This window comes from Podarcis raffonei, chromosome 6 (assembly GCF_027172205.1).
Source record: "Podarcis raffonei isolate rPodRaf1 chromosome 6, rPodRaf1.pri, whole genome shotgun sequence".
NCBI lineage: Eukaryota > Metazoa > Chordata > Lepidosauria > Squamata > Lacertidae > Podarcis > Podarcis raffonei.
Window position 1 is genome coordinate 70131468 of NC_070607.1, and position 24422 is coordinate 70155889.

The following is a 24422-nucleotide window of genomic DNA, read 5'->3' on the forward strand; positions in this document are numbered from 1 at the left end:
TGTCCTCCTCATTTGATCAGATGGCAGAAATTGTATAATTTGTATATATCCCTGAGCCATATGGGCTCTGAGTGCTGCTGTAATGTGTTTTATAAAGGCACAGCTGTCTGGGTGACTTATTTAGAATGGGATTTTGAAGTAGTGTTCTTGCTATTAAATGTCCTCATTCCAGGGTTACACAAGGTTTATCTGTTAATAAATAGCATTTAGGGCACTCATTTTGTAATCACAATAGTTTTGCTAGTTATGAAGCATGGGCCATTACAATAGAACTATGTTTGGTAAACAACCAATAACGTAAAAATAAATAATGGCATAATTAAGACCTAATGAGGATGCTGGAAATGACTGTGTGTTTGTTGCAAACCAGACAAAGCTTTTTTTCTTAGCACTCCAGATTATAAGAAGTGCTATAAACATTTTAAATAAGTTGGGAGATACTGTATGCTCCATCTCCCTAATTTTTCATTTGATAATGTTTTGCAATAAGACGTCAGTAAAGATTTGGTTATAAAATAGAACAGGACTGCGGGCAGATAAATATAGCACTATTAAAGTGGTCCACCCACCACATCAAGGACTAAGACAAAGCCTATATCATAGCAACAAAATGCATTTAGAACTGTGATAGTTTTGGAACAATGTAGCCTGCATAAAGAGCTAGGGAGTGATGCTTTGAAAACAAACAAACAAAAGTATTTTTCACTTTGCTGTTTGGAGAACCTAGACCAAAGTTTGTGCTGGATAGTGTCATTGACTTCATGGGCTACAGGTCTCAAAGAGGTGGTGAAATTCAGTTACCTCTCATTCTTTGCTTGTGAAACAAGGAAGCAGCAACACAGAATGTACTGGTTTGAACACATTAAAAAAGTACTGGTTTTTTTTAACTCGAGGCAGTACTGTGATGTGACTGCTACAAATGGAATCTTAGGCAGTGTGAACAGAAGCCTAGTGACCATTTTATTCTGCTCTTGGCCAGGCTTCACGTAGAGCACTGTGTGAAGTTTTGGGCAACACATTTTAAGAAGGGCATTGATGAACTGAAGCATGTCCAGAGGAGAGTGACGAAAGACAGAGAGCATTTGTTATTTGTTGCTCCACCTTTGCTGGAGGTATTTATGCCATCTGTCAGAGATGCTTTAGTTGCATCTTGCAGAGCATTTTCTGCATTGATCAGGAGGGCTGAACTAGATGACCTGAAAGGTCCCTGCAAACCTCTCTCTCTCTCTCTCTCTCTCTCTCTCTCTCTCTCTCTCTCTCTCTCTCTGTGTGTGGTTTATAGTGCATGTATGCCATGGGATGATCACTCTGTGTGGAGGTGTGATTACCCCACCTTCCCGAAGTGGTTCCATGGTACAGTGGACGCTCGGGTTGTGAAAGTGATCCATGTGGGAAGCATGTTCTCAACCTGCAGCATTCGCAACCCGCAGCGTTGTGTCTGCGCATGCGTGGGTCACTATTTGGTGCTTCTGAGCATGTGCAAAGCGCGATCTAGCGCTTCTGCGCCCGTGCAAGTGCTGAAACCCAGAAGTAACCCGTTCCGATACTTCCAGGTTTGGCGTGGTGCGCAACCCAAAGCATCTGTACCCCGAGGTATGACTGTATACATATTGGGGAAAAGATGAATAACCACACCAAGCCATTACGTCGTGCTTGGGGGCTCAGGGATAAAACCATCAAAAAATATATGTATGTGGCTCGCATGCATATCTATGCCCACCAGGTTTTGAACAACAGGTAGGGTTTTGCTTAAGAGATCAGGGAGGAGGAGAGAAGAGAGGCACATCAGTAGGTCTTCATGCTCTGTTTAGAATGCAGTCTCTTTTAGACAAGATTTTGGAATCCATAGGAAATCTGTCACTTTTCGCCATGGATCAGATCCATAGATGAACTGTGGGGAATTAAGTCCAGAGAGATTTTGATGACAAGTGGGATCTAGAAGCAATTTCACAAAATCATATAATTGTAAATTGGAAGGGACCTCAAGGATCATCTAGTCCAACCCCCTGCAATGCAGGAATCTCAACAAGAGCATACATGACAGATGGCCATCTAACTTCTGCTTAAAAACCTCCAAGGAAGGAGAATCCATCACCTCTTGTGGGAGTCTGTTCCACTGTTGAACAGTTCTCAGTTTCAGAAAGTTATTCCTGATGTTTAGTCAGAATCTCTTTTCTTGTAACTTGAATCAGGTCCTAACCTCTGGAGCAGGGATCTTTTTTACTATTATGTTATTTCAAAATATTACAACCCAATTGTCAGCTAGATGCACAATTTCCAAATTGGATAATGATAAAATCATTTAAATACCATGATCAGTAAAATAAAACCCAAACAACAACTGATAAAAAACGTAAAAGCGTAAGAAGTAGCATTAAACAAAATTATCCTAGTAAAAACAGCAATTAACTGTGCAGTCCTGTGCAAGTCTATGCAGCAGCATGTGATCAGCAGGACTTCCTCAGTTGAGGAACAGTTGAGGAACATTCCAGTGTTCATGTACACTCTTAACTGGGAGTACATGCTGTTGAATTCAACAGGACTTATTTTTGAGCAGGCATGCGGAATATGCTTGGTTAACTGGTCAGTATGATTCTAATGTTTAGTCAGTAAGCTAGGAACTAAAATGCCTGGGGAAATAAGCAAACAAAAAAGCTTAAATCTATTACTTACCACTTCATAGACAAGGCACCCAATTGACCTTTCTGGAGAAGAAGTTCCACAACTAGGGTGCCTGTGCAGAGAAGGCCCCGTCTCCTGTCAGCATATGGCTTTCCTCTAAAGTCAGGGGCACCAAGAGCAGGTTTTCCACATATCTCAATTTTCAGGGTCTGTGCATGTACTTTTTTCAAGTACATACTTGATAAAAGGTAAGCTTGGAAACCCAGTCTCCACTGCAGCATGTGGGGAGTAGAAGCTCAATCCTTTATTTTTTAGCTACAATGCCCACAAAAAACCTCCCTCTCACCCCAAAATTGGCACATACTGATATTGAAAAATCAATTGACATCAGTTTTTTTAAAATAGTATCTATGCAGGAGGATTTTAACTATCATTTATCTCTAAGTTTTATAATAGCCACAGTTTATACCCTTGAGGGATGCGGGTGGCACTGTGGTCTAAACCACAGAGCCTTAGGGCTTGCCAATCAGAAGGTCGGCGATTCGAATCCCCACAACAGGGTGAGCTCCCATTGCTCGGTCCCTGCTCCTGCCAACCTAGCAGTTCGAAAGCACATCAAAGTGCAAGTAGATAAATAGGTACCGCTCCGGCGGGAAGGTAAACGGCATTTCCGTGCGCTGCTCTGGTTCTCCAGAAGCGGCTCAGTCATGCGGCTAGTAAAGCGAGATGAGCACTGCAACCCGAGTCGTCTGCGACTGGACTTAACGGTCAGGGGTGCCTTTACCTTTATACCCTTAACATTCAATTATACCTTGCAAAGTTTTTAGCTGGGGCAATTAGAGTAAGATCCACTATTTGACTATTGATTCAAAACCCTAAAATGTATTTTATATACTGTAATTGACTTTTTAAAAAATATTTGTATATCATATTGTTGTTTTATTGCTATGGCCAATGGCTGACGCAAATAAAGATTCAGTCATTCATTCATTATACCCTATCACCACCTGCTTTTAAGAGTTCTGGAGGAAAAGTCCATATTTATCATGGTGATTAGATGCGTATCACTTTTGTAGGCCTATTTATATTTTACTCAAAGTAAAAAGTATCCTCCAGTATGTACTCCAAATGTAAGTGCACTGGATTGCCTTTGCTGTGTATTCCTTTACAGGTATACTGCAAAGGAAGGCTGCGTTGAATTCAGTGGAGTTTACTCGCACGGAAATTATTATAGCATCCCTTCTTTGGCAGTATTTTTGTTCAGAAGAGGGCAACGTCATAGACAATTTTTGTATAGTCAAGGTTTGAGGTGGCATTAAATAGAGGAGAGTACTATGAGCAGCATGCGTCCATATCAACCTACATGTCTTCAGGAATTGCCCTATAGCTGGACAGCGGTCCCTGTGAATGTATTGTGCTGATTCATAGTTTGAGTCATTTCTGAGAAAGAGCAAGAAAGAGATTTAGCAAGTTAGTGTGTACAGAAAGGAGACAAATATGGGCTGTAGTATTTAGTTCAGCAGGGTGGAGTATGTGAGAAGTCGCATTGTGGCAAAGACAGACGAATTGAAAGGGAGAGTAATTGCTTCCTTGCTTTGTCCTACCCATTTTAATTCTAAAACAACCATTTCAGGCAGCTGAATCAGGCCAACCAGAAGCGGGAGGAATTTCCTCTCCCCCCCCCCATTTTGTATTCAATCTTTATTATTTTTTAAAATACACATTTATACAACACTCTCTGTTTTTGTTTGTAACAAAAAAGAAAATGATGGCAACTGAAGTGAAGATCTTTGTATACCTCACAATATACATGACACTACAATTTATGAAAAAAATTAAATAAATAAATAAAAATAAAATAAAGAAGAAGAAAAAATAGTTGAGATTTTAAAGAAGATTTCCAAACATTCTCATTGTATGTTATCTGTTAAATACACTCTTCCTATGACAAAAATCTTATGTGGTGCTGTAGCTTTTCTTTCGTTATTACAGTGGTGCCTTGGGTTACATACACTTCAGGTTACAGACACTTCAGACTCTGCTAACTCAGAAATAGTACCTCGAGTTAAGAACTTTGCTTCAGGATTAGAACAGGGTGGCGCGTGGCAGCAGGAGGCCCCATTAGCTAAAGTGGTGCTTCAGGTTAAAAACAGTTTCAGGTTAAGAACGGACCTCCGGAACAAATTAAGTACTTAACCCAAGATACCACTGTATTTACATACGGTATAAGCTGAATTTTGACAAAATGGAGGTGCTGATGATAGGTGTCTCACAATTGGACAGTAGATTACACTCACCCTGAAGAGGAATTATGTAGTTGGGGGCATTCCTAGATTCAAAGTTGTCACTTGAAGCGTAGATGACTTCAGTGGTGAGGAGCACCTGTTCTAAGCTCCAGCTCCAAATGTTCTGAGACTGGAACATCTTCATCACACCTAACCATGTCCTCGTAACCTCCCAAGTTGGGTTACTGCAATATGCTTTACATGAGGCTACCCATAAACACAATCTGGAAGCTACAGCCGATGCATAATGGGGCAACAAGGTTGCTTTATGGTGCCCCATAATGTAACACTGATCATCTAGGGGCCAAAATTAAGGTGCTGACTTTAGCATATTAAGCCCTACACAAATATCTGAAGGACAGCCCCCCCCCCCATGCATGCCCTGAGGTTAGCCTGGGAGACCCTGCTAGTGAGCCTGCCAATAGGTGGTGCTACCTGTTTGGCGGTGGTGCGAGAACAGGGCCTTCTTTACAGTGGCACTTTGGCGGTGGAATGCCCTCCCTCTGCAAGTACAGTCATTTCCCACAGTGGCTGCCTTTCAGCATCAACTTAAGGCGTATTTATTCATTCAGGCATTTGGAAGTTAATGGAGAATTCAAGTCTGTGTATGAATATTAGTGTCATTATTTAAGTATTTGAAGTATTTTGCTACATATAATGTTTTTGGTTTAGTTTTTAAGAATGTTTTTGTTACTGCTTTTTATGTGACTGTTTTGTAGATAGCTGTGGGGTCTAGATTGATGAAGGGCAGTCTTAAAGTTTGACAAGCAAACAATGGTAAGTTCATTTGTCTGCTGTAAGGGCTTGTCTGTAGTAATTTATCTGAATCCGTGGCGATTTATGACATCTCTGACTTGAATCTCATCTGCTTTTTCTGCAACCCCAAGTATCTGATAGGCATAGTCTACACTAGGAATGAACAGATCAGCCTATTTCCAGATCATATCAATTTTGCAAGTGCTTATTCATACATTCTGTCCTTTCTCCACATTAATCTGTGATTTAAAAAAAATATCTGCTTGGGAGTTCATATTTAAATATGGATTTAAATACTATTTTAATTCAGTGTATGCATTATTTCAAATGAATGCAAATGTGTTTCTAAACACATTTTATGCTAAAACATGCAGTTTTTGTGCATTTTGATATGCTGGTGGGTTTTTTGTTTATTTGTTTGTTTAAAGCAAAGAACTGTATTGCAAAATTTGGAGAAGTGTGAAATCTGAAGGATAATTTTGGTCTACTTTGTGTATTGGTCCGGGAGGTGCAACTTTGGTCAGTTTCTCTTTAAAATGCAGACCAAACAAAATTCTCCTCCATCCGCCGTGTGCACTAACAACATCTGGGAATTGTTTTAGTGTGGTGTTCTGTGTTGGAAACTATTCTTTTGGTTATCTCATTGTATACAGCAAACAAACAGTGAAGAATACTGATGGCAACATAATATTAAAATAAAAACGCATAACATGAATTGGGGACATGTTCTGAGAAATCCTCAAAAGTTCAACTCTCATACATTTTAAGTAACATAACCATGTCAGATGGATAAAGGTCAAAGCAGCGTCTGATGACTAGTTTTGAAGCCCCATTCTTTGTGAAGGGGGGAACTGAGGAAAGAGTCGCTGTAAAAATCTGACAGTCTGAGATTCTTCAAATATTGGAGAAACAAGAAAGTACTTTAGACTTCTGAAAGAAGCAGGTAGTCAAACTGAGGAAGAAAAGAGGAAAAGCCAAGCATTAGGCATTGCCAGGACTAAAGAGGATTTGCCACATTGACTCTGTTAGTGTCTGTGTCTAATAAGATCTGTCTATGTCAGAAATTTGGCTTAATAAAGTTTCAGTGAGTGGAAGTGAACTGACCCATGTATATTCCCTGCAGGGGGATGGCACAGTCCTCTGAGCTTGTTGCCACCTCTCCAGATGTCACCAGGATGCCACTTATGAGGAAATGCAAACCCCCCTTTACAGTTTAGGACTCCTGCTGAGAAGGAGCAAATTGGGTAGTACAGGATGTTGGTGCGTGATTATGTAATTGAATAAATGCAGCATCTGTTGTGTGACTGTGCAGTAGTTTCTTCAGAATGGGAATTTGGCTGTTAAGACTTGGAACAAGTCAAGAATAAAAGTGCTTAGGCATTTCATAGGATGCCTAACAAAGATGCATGTTCCTTTCCCCTGAGTGCGGCTTGACATAACGGCAGGGTTAGTCTGAGCGGAGTAAAATGTAGGGCAGCTACTGCATAATTCACTGCGGCATTCTCTCCTTAGTTGTAGCTGCTACTTTCTCCACATGAATTGGTTGGGATCACGATGCATCTTGTTATGGAATCATTACACTGAGGTAGGACAGATTTCCTCATGCCAGCTTAGGTGTCCTCTAAAAATAAAAATGTTTGGGTGACAATCCTACACATTGGATGTTGCAGCTGTCACCTCTGGGCCTGTTGTCCTCCACCCAGAGTGTGCAGTTTCCGAAGAGGGATGCTCAAACTGAGACAGATGGAGGAGAGGCACCCAGAGGCCAAAACAGCGCATTAGAAGAAACTGAGTTTGTTACTGATTCTGAGACAATGGGAGCCAACACAACTGCAGATGTTGATTTTCATCTACTAAGATACTAACATTCCTGTCTTCTTCCTTGAGCCACAGTATTTGGGGGAGTGGGCATGAGGTTTACACACTCTATATGCATGCAAGGCAGTAGCCTTCTGCCTTAACAGAACTGAATATTCCGGAAAGACAAACATATTTTCATTGCCTATCCCAGCCTTGTAACATATTTTCAAAGATTAGCCTGGTGACTATTTTCAGCTGTCACTCCTTTTGTTTTTGTTTTTGTTTTGGAGCAGGGAGACTGTCCAAGTGATCTGTTCCTTTTGGGCTCAAAGGCCTTCTGTCAGAGCAATGCTGATATCTGTTGCCTAACTGCAGAGCAGCTACCTGGCTTTATTTATTTATTTATTTAGTATACTACCCTTCATCCAAAGATCACAGGGCAGTTCACAACAGAAAAATGCAAAATGAGGACACAAAACACATAATAAAACAATAAAACCTCTAAACCAATAAACCCATAACACCACCGTTCCCAAACAAAACATGTAAAAGGACATTGAATGTTAATCAGCCAGAGGCCTGGCTAAAGAGAAATGTCTTCACCTGGTGCCTAAAAATGTGCAATGGAGGTGCCAGGTCTGGAGAGAGCATTTCACTAATGGGGAGCCACCACAGAAGAGGCCCTTTCTCATGATCATTCCCTCTGGACCTCTCGTGGAGGAGGCACACGAAGAAGGGCTCAAATGTTGATTGCAGGGTCCAGGTCACAGGCAGTTTAGACCTTCCATGTTTAGAAGCACATGATGCCTTGCCTGGGTGTACAAGATGTGATGTAGTTATAGGCGGAGCAGTTCTTCACTATCTGTTCTTCTTGGGGCACCTGCTGCTTCTACTAGTTATGCCATTTAGCCCATCACCCTTAGGTTATTCTGCAGAGAAGGAACACAGGCTGCTTTGCCTAACTGAAGCATCTGTGCTGGTACACAGTGTACATTATTTGAGTGCTGTTGGTGTTGAGAGCACATACCTCTACGAAGCTTGTGAAGGAACAAAGCTGGAAGGTGGTTCCCATGCCTTGTCTCTCAAAGCTTTTGAAGAAGACCTCTTATGGGAGGGGCAGGAGTGCCAGCTGCTCACTTTCACAGCAGTAGAATGTTCCGAAAGCTGAAAAGGTGCAGAATCCATTTGTGTACAGTTAACAAAGTCAAAGATTCCTAATTGCAAGTAAACAACCAACCTTTGCTTGATTAAGAGCATTTTTAGGTTTATTGCAACAAGTATCCATTTAAGTGAAGTGCATCATCAACAACAATTTAACTTCAGAAAAAGAGCCTTTAGTTTCCAGGGAGATGGCAGGTGTGGGGCACCATTGTCCTCCCACTTTCTCAACACAGTAGGTTGCAGACGCTTACTGAGAGGGAAAGGCAAGGGCTGGGAAATTCGGCCCACTGTGGTGCATTGTATGCAGGAGTATTAGATGGGCTCCACCACCATGGACCTGAGTTGGGGGTCTCCTCCCCACTTCGTTGGGAAACTGGGAGAGCAATGGTGCCCCCACCCCCACCACCTCACTGGCCGCTGCTGTAAATAGCAATCGGATATGTTCCAGCCCCACACATGCATGCACATACCCTACATTTGGTGATTTTCTAAGATAATGTTGGGTAACCTGTGACCCTCTAGACCAGCGGTTCTCAACCTGTGGGTCCCCAGATGTTGTTGGACTACAACTCCCATCATCCCTGAGCTCTGGCCTTGCTAGCTAGGGGTGATGGGAGTTGTAGTTCAACAACATCCGGGGACCCACAGGTTGAGAAAGGCTGCTCTAGACATTGCTGGACTCCAGTCAGCTGTAGGCAGTGTGCCCAACAGTTAGGGATAATTGGAATTATAGCTCATCAACATCTAGATTCCCAACGGGATTCCCATTCCTAGTCTAAGATAACCAACAATCTAATATTTGTGCAAAGTTTAATTTGTTATTTTGTTGTATAGATAATAGAAAAGATGGAAAACCAGATATTTTTTTAAAAAGCTCACTAATACTCATATTTACACAAAGTAAAGCCAAGCCTAAACCGGGAAATGCAAAAGATAAGGATGAAGGAGCAGCCTTGCCGCTTTCTCTTGTACTCATGCATTAAGATATCCTTTCCCCTCATTGTAGGCTTTTCTCAAATGACACTTTAATATATATAATGTATATGCAATGTTAAAAGAGCAAATACAGAGGGGACCGGTATCAGTGGACTACAGGGGACATGCTGATTAATATTAAAAACCTTTCTCAGCATGATGCACATTGATGCTATCATGTACCATTTAAAAAATGAGCAGTATAATGTTATATTCATTTTAATGGAATAAAGAGCCAGCATACATCATCCCCTCCCCACCAAAACAAGAGTGATACTGAGCTGAATGTGAGTGCCAGTGAAGATCCAAGCACCTGAATTTTGCATGAGCTCTTATCTGACAATGGAATTTTTAAAGCACCCAGCCAAGGAGGCATTATTGTAATTTAGTTTGAGAGTAACGAAGGTCTTGTTAGTAGAAGCATGCATGGCTTGAGTGCAAGGCTGCTATATTGTTTAAATAGGGCAAAAAGATACTTTTAGTATGAAAGGAGAATGAATGTTGTTTTCCCATGATGACTCCTAGTGGTTCTTTCAAACAGTATTACGGAAAAACTTAGAAATGTAGATTATATAACTGAATGGCTCCTAGAGCCTAACTGTACAGTTTCTCTTCTGTGTTTGTTGTGGTGTAGCAAAATAGCATCTTACACAGTTGGGTATGACTTAAGAAGCAGCATTCGATGGTACTTTGAATTCCTTTGTGGATGCAGATTGTTCCAAAGAGCTGAATTCTGTATATGAATCCATAAGCTACAGTTGAAAAAGCTTCATGCAAAATCAGATGTGAGTAAGAAGTGAGGCTTGCTGTGGGGGTGTGGAGAGGGGGCCTACATTTTGGTGAGAATGGAATGAAGCAAAAATTTCAGCTGGCACCAAAACATAGCAATCTTTATTACCATTGATGATCTTGCTGCAAAATTATTCAGGCAGCTTTAATATGAAAGGTCTTGTTTAAACTAAAATATGGACCCACAAATTCACAAAGTTTGTAATCAGAAGTTGAGCTTGAGAGGCACTTGGAAGCCATGAAAAAGTCTTGCCTGCTCAGCCAAGTGGGTGAGGACTCATGCCAAGCCGAGGGAGATTGCTTCTCTGGAGTGCCTCTGAAACCTAGCGTGGAATCAGAGGCTAGGCCTCCTTTTGCTTTGGGGTTGGACAATGGCCATAAATATTTTCCCTAGAATAAAAGATACATTTACCACTGGTGAGCTGGCTACTACATTTGTAGATGCTAGGTAAAAATGCTACTGGTGAGCTGGCTCATTCTGCCTTGAATTGCGGTAACTCTGATGAGAAGCAGTTCTCTCACGAAGTAACTTATGATTCCTACTATAACTCTGAGCACCTTAGTGATAGGCAAATTCTCCTCATCCATTTGAAATGGGCTATTGATTATATTTTTATTTCTTCACCACAGTGTCTCAGAGAGAGGGTTATAGCAATTTAGATACCGGTAAGTGGTTTTCAACCAGTGTGTTGTGGCACCCTGGGGTGTCTTGAATGATGGTCAGGGGTGCTGCGGACAACACTGGTCTGCCCCTCTTTCCTTCCCTCCCTTCTCTGATGCCCTCTCATGTCTCTGCCTCCCAAAGGCTTGTGTGGCTGTTTGTTGCAGCAGTCCACAGGCAAATGGTGCCTCTGGGGCTGGCCATTGGGTGCTGGTTGCCAGGTACTGAGGCAGCCTTGGAGTAAGCAAGTGAGCGAGCGAGGGAGCCCAGCCAGCCAGTCCACCAGCCCTTGGTGTTGGGAATGGACAGACAACTGGGAGGCCAGCAGGCAGGCAGGAACTATGCTGCCCTGTGTGCAAGGCCTGGCTAGGAGCTGAATGCCCAATGCTGAAGGGGAGCCTTTCAGCCATAACAGGAAGTTATCGTTAACTGAAAGCTGGAGTTAGGTAAAGTTCACCAACAAGAGAAGAAGGAAGGGACAATGCATGCAACCAGAAGGCCTGTTCATTGTTTTATTAAGCTGAGATAAATACATCTAAATGGGGCCACTGTGGTGACAATTTTTCGGAGGTTTCTTCTTTATACGTAGGCTGTATATATTTTGCTTCAATAACAGGAGCAATAGCTGTAGAAGTGAAACACTCTATGATGTAGTAGAAATCTTGAGGGTTCCCCCCCCCCCACCAATAAATCAGGAATGGCTCAGATGGAGACAGAATTTTAAATTTAAACAGTGCTGGTGAAGTGAGCCAAGGGGAACCCACTTGCATTTCTTGCAGAAACTTACAGAATCCTCAAGCTTATTATTAGCCGGAACTAAAATAAAAAATAGGTTTTTCACTTGTTAATTCTTTGCAGCAAAAACAAAGCAGAGCTGAATGAACCTGTCAGTGAATTCTGGGTAAAATGTAGGGAGGAAATTGTGCCAGATCTTAGTTGGGAATTTGAAGTGAATCTAATCAGATAGTGTTCAATAGAAACACAATCTTCCAGGAACAAGAGAATATTGCTGTAATGAAGATGAGTTTCAAGAACATCCCACTGGATGAATTAGCATTAGGAACAGACTGTTTTTCAGGGTGTTTAAGAACCAAAGCTTTTACATGCAAGTCTGTGAGCCTTTGCCTCTTCCATTCTCCCTGCTCTCAACATTACTCCCTCACCTTCCTGTACTTCTTGAAGTGGTTGCTTGTGTCTCAGTCGCCATCATCACACATGGGTCTGTTTTAATGTTACGTGTATGTGGAGCAGGGGTGTGACTTGTAAGGAGCAAGTAGAAAATATGTTTGTTTTTATTTTTTTAAGCCATTTTTATGTAAATCTTGAGGGTCCATGTTCAAATGTTTGTGGGGGCTGCATATGGCCATAAGTTGTCCAAGAATTGGCTGTGAGATCTGTGATGACATTGGACAGCAGAATTTTATTCCCTTGTGTTGCTCGAAGTTGGATCTTTCAGTTCAAATGTTGTCATTTCAGTAAGTTTTAGAAGAGTATTTATTTGGATTCTCTGCCCTTCCTCCCAGATCTTGCTATAGCCTGCTCATACCTTCCTGAGTCCTGGATGACGGAGCCATAACTGAATGTGTGTTTACGCCATCTTCACAACAGGAAGCTTAGCTCTCAGAAAAGGTTACTTGGGAGCCATTTACTTTAAGCAGGAAAGCATTATTTTCCACTTCAGTGTTTGGATGAAGGCCTGTGCAAACAGGAAGAAGATGTAGCAGAGCAAAATTGACCAAGGGAATGCACAATTACATGTAGCTCTAAGATTAACCCCCCCCAACTGCTTCCCCCTGCTTTGTGGAAAAATATCATTGGGAGGCTTTAATTCTAAGAAGGCGCTGTTTAACCATTTTCTGCTCAAAACTGCATTTGGAAGAAAATATTTGGGACCCATATTGGGGGCTGATTTTGAGCAGACAAATGGCTTGAAGAGAGAGAGGTGCACTTTTTAATTGTATTTAACTTTTACAAACATATACAATTAAAAACCCTAGACTATCTTCCATCTCACCTGCTCTAATCATAAAACATGAACTAATGAATTAGGGGTGGGGGAAGCTAGAAGTATATGTAACCTGCAGTTTAGTTTTAATTTCTTGATGATTTTCCACTTCACAAATGGATTGGGGTCCACTGTCTGTTTCCAGAAAGGCATCGCCAGAGGCCATTTAAATTGATAGAACACTCTGGGTTCCGTATCACATTAATTCACCACGTTCCCTGTGTTTTCCCCAGGATCTGAATACTCTGAACATTACAATAAACATGTGCATCCGTATTGACCACTTGTTGATTTTACCTCTGTATTATTTATAACTTCTCCTGAGAGGAAGCACATAAAAAGCATTTAATAGGCATATTTGTTTCCCTACAAGAACATGGATCATTTGCTGTCAGTAGTCATCTCTTACTCATTGAGGCTTTGGGGAAGATTGGGTTGTCTTTCAGATGGTGATTGTTTCAACTCACATTTTTAAGTTTCTGTATACAGCAGAGAAGGGACGTGGGGAGGAAATGTCTTCACCTGCTCCATATTACCTGATTTGTTCCCCATGCATGCAACCCCCAACAGATGCCTATTCAGTGAAGCTGTCATCTGTGCATGCACAATGGAGGTCTTAAATGTACAGACTTCAGCTTATTGGCAGCTTCCATTTTGAAAGTGGATTGGCGCTGGTTTTTTGGGGGAAATACATCACGCAGCAATATTTATCAAGAAGCAACAGGAGACATATGGATTGGGGCTAATACCACATGTACAGGGCTTCAAAACCAGCGGTGGGAGTGCCCTGGAGCCAGAGTTTCCTTGTTCTAATGTGAAACAATAGGCCATTAATCCAGTGTGTCAAGAAGGGAAGAGGAAAGTGGGTGGTGTGGGAAGGTTTGGATATAACAGCTTAAAGGTCCAAGCCGAGCCATTGCAACTTTGAGTTGAGGGGGTTGTGTTAGCCATCCTTGCAGTGGTGCTGGAGTTCTTACTGATCCCTCTCTTCATGCCAAAAAGCTTTAAAAAAAAATTCCAAGTTGGGTTTACTTCTTTGCTATGAGCGCTTCACCAGTCATTTAAAAAAAAGGTTGTTTATATATAACTCTGGTTTGTATACATTGTAATGGGAAAAATATGACTTGGTTTTCATTACTAGAATTCAAATCAGAGTGAAGAGTGCAAAGTTAATATTAAATTATATTTTTCTGGCTGCTGTTGTTAGGGAGCCAAGTGATCTGATTACCATGAAGATTACCGACTATCAAAGCGAAAAAGGACTTTTGCAAGTATTTCGTATTAAACCTTCAAACCTAACAGTCTAAGAATAATTATAGTAGTATTACCAGGAAATGATTCATGAATTTTGAATTAAATAGAAGACCCCTGAAATTAAAAAAATAAAATAAAATGTTCCAAGACCATAGTTCCATTCCAGTCTGATGAAATTTAGCATCCATTTTGTAGCTGCAGAATAAAATGGGAGGGGATGAATGTACTTGGGCTGTATTGCATTTGCCAGACTAAACTAATGAGGTTTTTTTTTTTTGTCATTGACTTTAAGCATGCACTCAAGCAAATGGAATAGCTGCTCTCATTTTCAGAACAGAAAGCTGCAAAGGAAAGGAATGGGGCTGTGGGTGAGGGGGAGAAGGCTGTAATTGATTGTTAAAATATAACTACTGGTATATCTGTGGAGAGTTCTCATATCTGGTCTGCAGCCTGTTTGAACTGATTTTAATAGGCCTGTGAGGGGGGAAAGGAGCAAACTGGGGGAGGGGGAGAAGGAGGAGGAGGGAAGACTTAAACTGGAAATTTTATTAGAATTCCCAGTGGGCTATAATAAAGATTCTTTTCACACAATACAGAGACTGTTTACAGTGGACAATTTAGTTTCCTTCCAACAATTATGAGTGAAATTGAATCTCAGGAAATGTTACTTTTCTCCAAAATTAGAAATAACAATAAAGATACCCCTGAAAAGTTTATGGAGTGGGTAGAGGAGGAGGCGGCGGATAGCGTTTGGGGAGCGCCATTAGTCTTTGAAAGACAGTTTAGTACATTTATTTAAAGAACTTTAGATGGCTTATAAACAAAGCATATCCTCATGTAGTGATTAAAGATTGAACATTTCCCCTGCAGCTCTGCCTATGAAGCATGGAGCTGGGATGCTCTGCGTTGGGGGACACCGCTGACAAGATTCCAAAGAGCATTTTCCGTGTATTATTTGTGTAAGAGCAATGCAGGTTGATCTTGATTTTGTAAATGGTAATTAAATTTAGCACGAGGTGTTTCTTTGTGAATAATGTAAAGCTTTTGGCTAGCCATTTGGGAGGCACAGCTGTGCTGTGTTTACTTTTGCTCCTATAGCAATGATAAATCCCACCCCTTATTATACAAAGGAGAGTGATACACATCTGACAAGGGTTGCTCAGAAGGAAGCGTGTGTTTATGCTTCTCTTCCCTCCCCCCTTTTTTTGTTTGAGAGAGAGAGAAACAGTTAAAACTAATAATGACCAAATAAATTCATTTCTGTTCTAATTCTGTCATCCATCCCCAGTAGTCAATTTAATAATTCACACATGAAAGACTTGGGTTAACATAAGCTAAGATACTCTCTCCCTCTGTTTTACTGTTTTAAATCTTTCTCTTTTACACACACACACAAACACTTGTGAGAAGAAGGAAACTTGGGCTTCAGAGACAAAATAATGTAATGTTGGGAGATCCTCCAGAGCTGGATCCATGAGGGGCTGCTGCTGCTGTTGCTGGAGGTGGAAATTGGCAACTTTTTGCACTTTGCATGTTTACAGAGGTCTCTTTGGATACTGGCCAAGGTCAAAGAGATGAGAGGGTTTGGGGGTGGGAACAGGGGAATGTCGAAACTGCTTTTTAATGTTTAAACTGCTTTCCCTGTTGCTTTCTTGAAGACTGCTTTTAAAAAATCCAGGAGTGGGGCAGGAGGGTATAAAATATTGTCTCTTTTAGAACATGGAAAATGCTTTAAATTTTTTTGGTTTTTTTTTTAAAGGAAGACAATCTAGCATTAGAGGATGATAATTATGAAATATACAACACTCAAATCAAATCCGAAGCTGTGAAAAACCTGTTGTGGGTGCCAAAAATAAAAATATATATCTTAAGTTTGGGTGAAAACTGAGCTCTGACCAAGGTATATAAAAGGAAGTGGTCTATAATTGGTTACATCCACAATTTTGCTTGTACAAAACTAGGATCATTTATAGTTTTACTCTTCATAAATATGCCAAACCGTATAATTTTAGGTTAGTTATAAATTATACATTTTATGTTATTAAAGCAGTAAAATAAGTTTAGAATTGATAAGATAGTAAGTACATATTTCATTTTCTGACACTTGCTTACAACACATATTTGCAGACATGTTCACTCAAGTACTTTCTCCTATACTTTAACAGCTTTTCTTAGGCACACACACAGGCCAGTGTGGTGTAATGGTTAAGAGCGGTGGACTCGTAATCTGGTGAACAGGGTTCGCTTCCCCGCTCCTCCACATGCAGCTGCTGGGTGACCTTGGGCTAGTCACACTTCTCTGAAGTCTCTCAGCCCCACTCACCTCACAAACAGAGTGTTTGTTGTGGGGGAGGAAGGGAAAGGAGAATGTTAGCCGCTTTGAGACTCCTTACGGTAGTGATAAAGCGGGATATCAAATCCAAACTCTTCTTCTTTTTCTTCTTCTTCACACTCATGCAGAATAAAGTCCAACTAGAGTATACGCAGATACAGTTGCAATATTTCTTGCAACTGTAGGAGCTGGAAAGAGTAACTGTTGCAGTTATGAAAATTGCCCCTTATGTTGTTCTTGAACTGCCTAGTTAGTTCATGCTAAAGTTTCCTTACCCAAAGGCTTTTGGGCTGCTCATATAAGGGTGGAAACAAGTGTGTCAGAGATTGGCACTGGAGAAGGAAATGAACAGGCTTAAAGTGTTCTAGTAAGCACTAAAGATGCATATTATCAGGAAAGTTTGTTGAAGCAAACTATGCTCAGAACTAATGTGTTAAATATGATCATGAAACTTAAGTTGCTAGACACTCTGGATATAACTATACAATTCACTCAGTGTTTTCCTAATTGCTATATTTCTGTTAATGACTGCACAATTCATTTAGATGAATTGATTTCCCACTAACACAGTTTAAGCAGTCTTCACAAAGGCTGAAGTGAACCAGTCAGTCAGTTTTGGTTTCATTTTTAGGTCAGTCAAAAATGCCCCCCCCCATTTGTGGCACCCAACAAGAACATTTTTGTTGATTTTTCTATCCTACAGCCTCACAAGTGATCTTTAGAGGAACATTGGCTATGCTTTGCCCAAAGATTCTGCTGCGCTAATGGCTAAATATAAATGATTCAGCATATTGCTTAGACTTGCTGCCAGTGATGCTCTCTAAGGCTGTTCATGTGTCCTATGCTCCTATAACGGCCAACAGCTTCCTTCCTGAAAATGGCAGGAAGGCCTGCTAGATGTTTTGTACTTCTGAAACATGAGAAAGTGTGACAAGGAACAACCTGACATTAACACTATTCTTGATCCCTTACAGCTGTTGACAGATTGCACAATGCAGTGCTGCCAGTGTAAAATTAATCCAGTTTCATGCCCATTCAAAAATACTCTCTTGTATTGTCACTGGCCTTTCAAGACACTCATTTTCTTCTGAATGGGTATTGTGCCCTCCTATTTGTGTTGTGCTATCACTGTATATTTGAGGTGATATCCCCTATCCCTATGTACCAGAAAGACGTAGAGCACACAAGAGAAGAGAAATCTCATCTGTTCCCCTGGTTGTTGAATGGTTATAAACATAGCACTTGAGCCTGAGAGTAGCTGAGAATGAGGAATAAAATGAGAAGTAGCCAAAATGTTGGCAAGCTGTTTGAAAATTTCATGGGTAGGTGAGGAGGGGGTGGTCGTCGTGTGCCTGGGGGAGGTGATGCCAGCATAGACTAATAGGTGTTCATAACCTTGCCATATGGTTATACATACAGTCTCTCTGGGGAGGCTAAGAGCACAAATGCTGTAAGGGCTGCAGTCCTGTACACACTTGCCGGGGATTAATCCAGCTGTACTCAGTGGGATTTACTAGACATGTATAGGGTATGTAGGGTTGTTGGGAAGTGGTAGTTAACTCAGAGCAGGAGACAAAAGAAAATAAGAGGTCCAAACCATACATTCAAAGCACATTCAGTGCACGTGACTTCTCCCAAAGAATCCTGGGAACTTCATAGAGCTACAGTTCTCTTTGCCCTTAACCAACTTCAGTTCCCAGAATTCTTTGGGGGAATCTGTGGGATTGAAATGTGTGTTGAATGAACATTAAAAGGTGTGGATCTGCCCCTAGTTGGAGTAACGTTATGTGTAAATGGTATGTGTGTGTGTGTGTGTGTGTGTGTACAGTCTGGCCAGGAAAAGTTTAGTGTCTGCGAAGGTCCAGAGATCTTTGGCATCTACTCTTCTTTGCATTTACAGTTGCAGCTTGAAATTAACTTCCTGTTTTTTCTTGTTTTTTTGTTTTTTTTAAGATTTGCCGTAGCGCCATTCAAAAGTTGGTTACTTTTGAACTCCCCAGCTCCTCTCTAGTGTTCTGAAGTTGAGTTCAACAGTTCAACAGCTGTTGAGAGCCTTTTGTTAAGGTTACACCAAATTGCTCATAGTTGTACTTTTTAAACACATCCTTCTTTTTTTAAAAAAAGTCGTACCTACCTTATACCTACAAAGGCAGCAGGTGTGGTGAAAAGCATGTTTTTCTTTTCTTTTCTTTTGGCTGGAGGCATTAGCTGGTGCAAGTTGGAACATTAAAGATAGGGGCTTTATGTAACATTTTAACAAAGCAGAGATGTTCCAGGAGTCATTAGCAGAGCTCTGAGCTGAGCTTCCTATCTCCCCTGTATGTTCAAAAGAGCCTGTATTGCATCAGTGCTGCTTCAGTGAGTTTTGCCCCCAGAAGGGAATGTAAGTGAATTCTTGAAGGGATTTGAACATGGACTTGGACTTCATTTTATAAGTGCACTTCCCCTCTTGTATCGATTGACATGAATTTTGGTGTCGTTCTATAGTAAATGCCATGGATTTATTTACTGACTGTGGGGCTCTGCTAAGTCATATTTTCTCTCTATATGAATAGACCTATTTGTGTACTCCTGTCCAGCCCAGTCCCCCTACAATCAGAGCCACCTTGTGGTAACGTAGAGAAATGTATGTAAACAAACACCAATCTGCAATGGTTTGTAAATTTGGTTTCTTAAATTACAGGATAAGGAGAGCTGCAGAGACACAATCCATTAAGAAATAACTAGGTGGGTGATTCACTACCATTTGTGTAAATGGCACTAACTCTGGGCTGCCTGCACAATTTATTAATACTTCACGGGAGGAAAAAATTATTTTAATCTCATAATGGATGATGAGCTGTGAAATTGCTTCTGCAGCAGCTGGGCACCCTGGGGGAGGTGCTAGATTCTGCCACATTATGCAAGCTTCCTCTGAGATCTGCTACACAGTGCTAAACAGACACCATCAGCTTTTAGGGGAAAGGGATACAGTGTGGAGGTGGGAGGAAAGCTGCAATTGTCTTCTAGAGAAACGCAGAAGTTGCTTGCTTTGAAAATGTTGCCAACTTTTGAAAGGAAGGACGAGTTCAGCTATAATGCCTAACTGTGGGATAATGCAAAGGACAGTCAGATCTTTGGACAATTCCTCTCTGGAAAAGGGTTTAGGATATCTGGTTCACAAGGCACTTCTTTATGATGGGCTTGAAGAGAAGTGATTCGCAAGCACACCTGAGCAGCACAATCCACTAGCACTGGCAATTTCAGCCTGCATGGTCTGTCAGTTTCCCCACCTGTTCCATTTGTAGATGGGTGCCTGTACTCAGTACTATATTCCCTCTTCGCAACAGGAGTGACAGCATGGAGGGAGGTACTTGCTTTTCCAACTTCCTGCACTTTCTTGTTTTGTGCTAATGCGTTAAGTGTAGCAGCTTGTGGGAGTTCCTGTGCAGCTAAGCCCTTGAAGCTCCCTGAAAATCTCACCCTTAATTGTTTCTTTTTTTGATTGATCATAAAATAATGCAAAAATATGTTCACATGCCCTTTGAAAAAACAACACATTACGAAAGTTTCCAAGAGGATGGACATGTTTTGCTTCACTCCTAAACGATACCCATGGGAATTAAGAACCTTTTTTTTTTTTGAAGGTGGGGGGATTCCTTGTCTTTTACCTTTATATTGGTTATCGTGAACCGTGTTACATGTGTTAGGAGGATGGAATATGGAATGAAGAGTCTGACCACTTATGGGCCGCAATCCAAGGAAGCATTTTGCTACTATTGTGGCCCAGAGACAATTTTTTCTTTCTCTCTCCCTCCACTTACACTGGCCCTTTTGGATCGCATTCGAAACTACTTCATAAAACTAAGAGAGCTTCAAAAGCTGTTTGCAATGCATTTCAGAAGCAGCTGCTGGTGTGTGTATGTGTGTGTGTGTGTGCACGTGCATGAGAGAGCGAGAGCAAGCACTTGAGGTCTCACTGGGACCTTACACACTTTTGTGTGTGCTTGAAAAGAGGCATCTTGGATTATGGCCATGTTCCTGAAGCATTTATTGAAAGTTCCTGAATCTGAAGCTATGCTGCATTCTGGTCTGGTCTCCATTTCAATAATGCATGAAGAACGGCAGCCTTTGTTGTTCTTCCATACAGGAACTTTATTGTTTCCATTCACTCCCATGCACATTTGATCGGTGGATTTCAGGTTGGAACTGCAATTAATGACGGCAGAGGGATGTCATCAAATGCACTTTGCAGTGAAACTGTAGAGTGGGTAGTTTCTAGCTGAAAAGCACCAGGCAGGTAAGATCCTCTTTTGCCCACCACGACTCTTCCAACTCCCTCTGGCTGTTTTTCTTCCAGGCCAGGCTCATTTCTGGTGTTGAAACAGTGCTGGGGGAAAAAAGGAAGGGAGAGAAATTAATTAATTAGTTGAAGCATTTTTTATACAGCCTACCGCATCAGTCTTGAGGCAGTTGTAAAACAATAAAAATCTAATTCAGCAGTAAAAACATAATACATAAAATAAATGCCACTGAAAATGGAATGAACCTATTGGAATTAGACACCAGCAAAATCCTAGGTGCACGAGGAATGATCAGAAGTGGCAGCTCATCAGGAAGCAGGGACAGAGGCCTGAGCATGATGGTAAACAGGAGGCCTAAAGGACTAGAAAGATGAATGGGGAAGCATTAAGGGAAATAATGTCCAGAAGCAGAGGAGAAGGGCAGAATAGGCACTGGTCCGAGAGTTTTGTACATTGCCATGGTGCCCTTGTTTCCTGTAAGGGTGGGGGTGGGCCAGGGAGCTAAGGAAGGAAAAGTAAAGCAATTTAGGCTTAAGAAAGGGTTAATCCTTTTTTCATTAAGCATGAGGATGAAGACTATTCTTGGTCATGGATGCTACATGATTATGGAGATACAGCCGGCAGTTGAGAATGAACTTTGACAGACCCTCTCAACCACAAGCAGTCATAATACAGAAAAAAGAGGATAAGATTTCAGCAAACAGATGTGGGCATAAAACCAAGGCATGTGTCAAAAGTGGCAGAATCGTGTGAACATTCTTTGGAGACATGTCACAAACCACTGGCCCTTAAGACTGTTTTTAAATAGCGTATAGATTAAAGCCTCCTGGGTCACTTTATTTAATTCTGTGTTACCCTTCTTCCTTGTAAGAAAAGTAACAAACAAAACTACAGTAAATATAGTGCACCTCTGCAATAAAGTTGCCACTCATTAACAGTTCCATAGTAGTTATATGATAACTCAGAGCCAATTTCAGTGTACCGTTCTGCATGCATTCAGGGGGTCTTTTTGGAATGATTCTCGCGGAATGTATCACATACAGCTTGTTCAAATACATTTCTGAGAACTAAATCTAACGAGATTCATCTTTAGAGTGAAGTGGCATAGAAGATGGATTAAGAGTTTTCACATATATGCTACCGCAGGAATTATTCTGCACTGTGGTTGGAAAACATCACGCTACAGGAGCCACATTAAGATAACTCGCGGCTTACAAATGTTTCCAAACCACACACTTGGTTAAAGGCTGCTCATGTTTGCATTTGGGCTGACAGAGACACTGTCTATAGGAGCTCTGATTGCTCACTATCTGGGAAAATGGAAGTTTGTCTTAAAAGCAGATGGTGTGGGTTTCCTTTGGAGCAGAATAATAAGGCCTTGTGCAAGCGCATGTTTGCATGGGACTTCCCTTGAGGGTCAAATGCACTCTGTCATTGTTTCTGATCTTTGCAAGCTACATGTGCCTTGAAATGTATTTATTTGGCTTGCGAAGAATTCCCAACAGCCTATACAGCAAGGGAAAGAGACAGTGTGGGCAAACTCAAACCATACTTTTAAAGCACATGCAACATGTATTTAAAGCACATGTCTGCCTCCAAATCCTGGGAACTGTAGCTTGTTAAGGGTGGTGGGAATTTTGTGAAGGGAAAATTGTAGTTCCCAGGATTCTTTGAGGGAAGTCATGTTCTTTAAATGTCTGTTGGATATGCTTTAAACATATGGTGTGGATCTTCCCTGAGTTAATTGCAGCAGCACTGTCACAGACTTAAGGGCAGTGGTGGCCCAAAAATCTCCCCTCTCTTACTGTCCTTGTTTTAGGCAAAAGAGGAAGTTTTGGTGCATGGTTGTTGTATTTTACTGTTGTTGTTAGCCGCTCTGAGCCCAGCTTTGGCCAGGGAGGGTGGGACATAAATATTATTATTATTATTGTTTGTTGTTGTTGTTGTTATTACGATTATTTTGTCTGAATTTTCTGTAAAAACAAATTAGCTTTAATGTGTTTCCCACTGTCTGGAGAGCTGGAATTAGATACAGCCTCAACTCCCATCCTTGCCATGGTTCCATTGTGTTAGGTTTTCTGTCCCAATTCCATTTAGGCAAAAAACAGCAGTAACAGTGAGCCCACCTATCTTATATATTTATTGTGACAATGAAAGCAATCTTGTAAAGTTTTTGTTTCCGAATTAAAAGTGATATATAAATGATACTTAGAAATAGCATTTTTGTACATTTTATAAATAATTCAAAGATGTAGGGAACTGTTTCAAGAATCCCAAGAGTGTTTCATGCTTGGTTTTCTCAAATACAGCTAATCGTGGAAGTTGGTTATATAGTGTTCTGAGAGAAAGATTGGAACTTTGAGAGGGCTAATTTATACTCCCTACAGAAGGCATGTCCTTCACTTCATTAAATCTGGCCCTCTTTGAAAAAAGTTTGGACACCACTGCTACAGGAACTCTTCTAAACTTGCTTGGCCTTACTTTCTATCCTTAATTTAAGAACGGGCCAGTTCACACACACCAACCTTTGCTTGCTAAATAATGGTTCAGCGAGTTAAGAATAACACCTATAGTTATAGTTATAATTTGCAGGTAGCCATCTGATCTTATTTTTATTTTAATCCGATTTTAAGCTGTATTTCAGTCAGTTGCTGAATTTTATATCTCAATGTATTATATGTTTTGATGTTAACTTCCCTAAGCCTGGTTCTGGCCAGGGAGGTTGGGATATAATAATAATAATAATAATAATAATAATAATAATAATAATAATAATAATATCTTTCTCTTCATGCCATCCCAATTCAGCTTTAGCACTGTGATTGTGTGTGTGTTTTAAATCAGAGTTCCTGGTTATAACTGAAATGAGAAACTTGGCTTCATGTCAGCTAATAAGGCGCTTAAACCATGGTTTGATCCTGAGTTAAGTTCCTTATGAATAAACTGTCATTAAGCCAGGGTTTTCAGTTTGGGTTATAATAGGTAATTCTGGTTAGGACCAGGAGCATAGGGAGCTGCCTTATATAAAGTTAGAGCAGCCAGTCCATCTTCCCCAGTATCGTCTACACTCACTAACAGTGGTTTCCCATGGTTTCAGAAACTGGACTTTCCCAGGCATACCTTTAGATGCTGGGGGACCTTTTGCATGCAAAGAATGCATGTTTTGGGACTACAATTCCCATTATCCCTGGCCAATGGTCCTGATAGCTAGGGATGATGGGAGTTGTAGTCCAAAAACAGCTGGAGGGCCCACGTTTGGCCACCACTGTATAGATTGTATGGCACAAGATGTTACTTCCAGGCATGAAGATTTGCCATGATGGTTATAGTTCATTGAACTGTAGATTTCCTGAGCAAGAGTCCTTTGGGACTTTTGTGGGCTTTTCTGGATGCCTTTTTTATGAATGCATTTAAGGGACCATTTGATTGCAAACCTATTGCCTGCCTTGTGTTTGCTTTGCTGGCTAGCCATTTCTAGATCCAGAACCAACCCAGAACA

The 24422-nt window shown here is 41.0% G+C and overlaps 1 protein-coding gene across 10 annotated transcripts in view; it reads left to right on the plus strand.

The window, feature by feature from the left end:
* The window catches only part of TOX2 (TOX high mobility group box family member 2), a 220198-nt gene that overhangs the window by 86699 nt on the left and 109077 nt on the right, over positions 1–24422 (plus strand). Inside the window, exon 3 of one of the 10 annotated variants that reach the window (XM_053393919.1) lies at positions 5627–5684. The exons of the other annotated variants lie outside the window; for them this stretch is intronic. Within the exon in view, the coding sequence (XP_053249894.1) occupies positions 5682–5684 (3 nt within the window). The 5' untranslated portion in view covers positions 5627–5681. The remainder of the gene's footprint in view (positions 1–5626; positions 5685–24422) is intronic. 10 annotated transcript variants of the gene reach the window in all.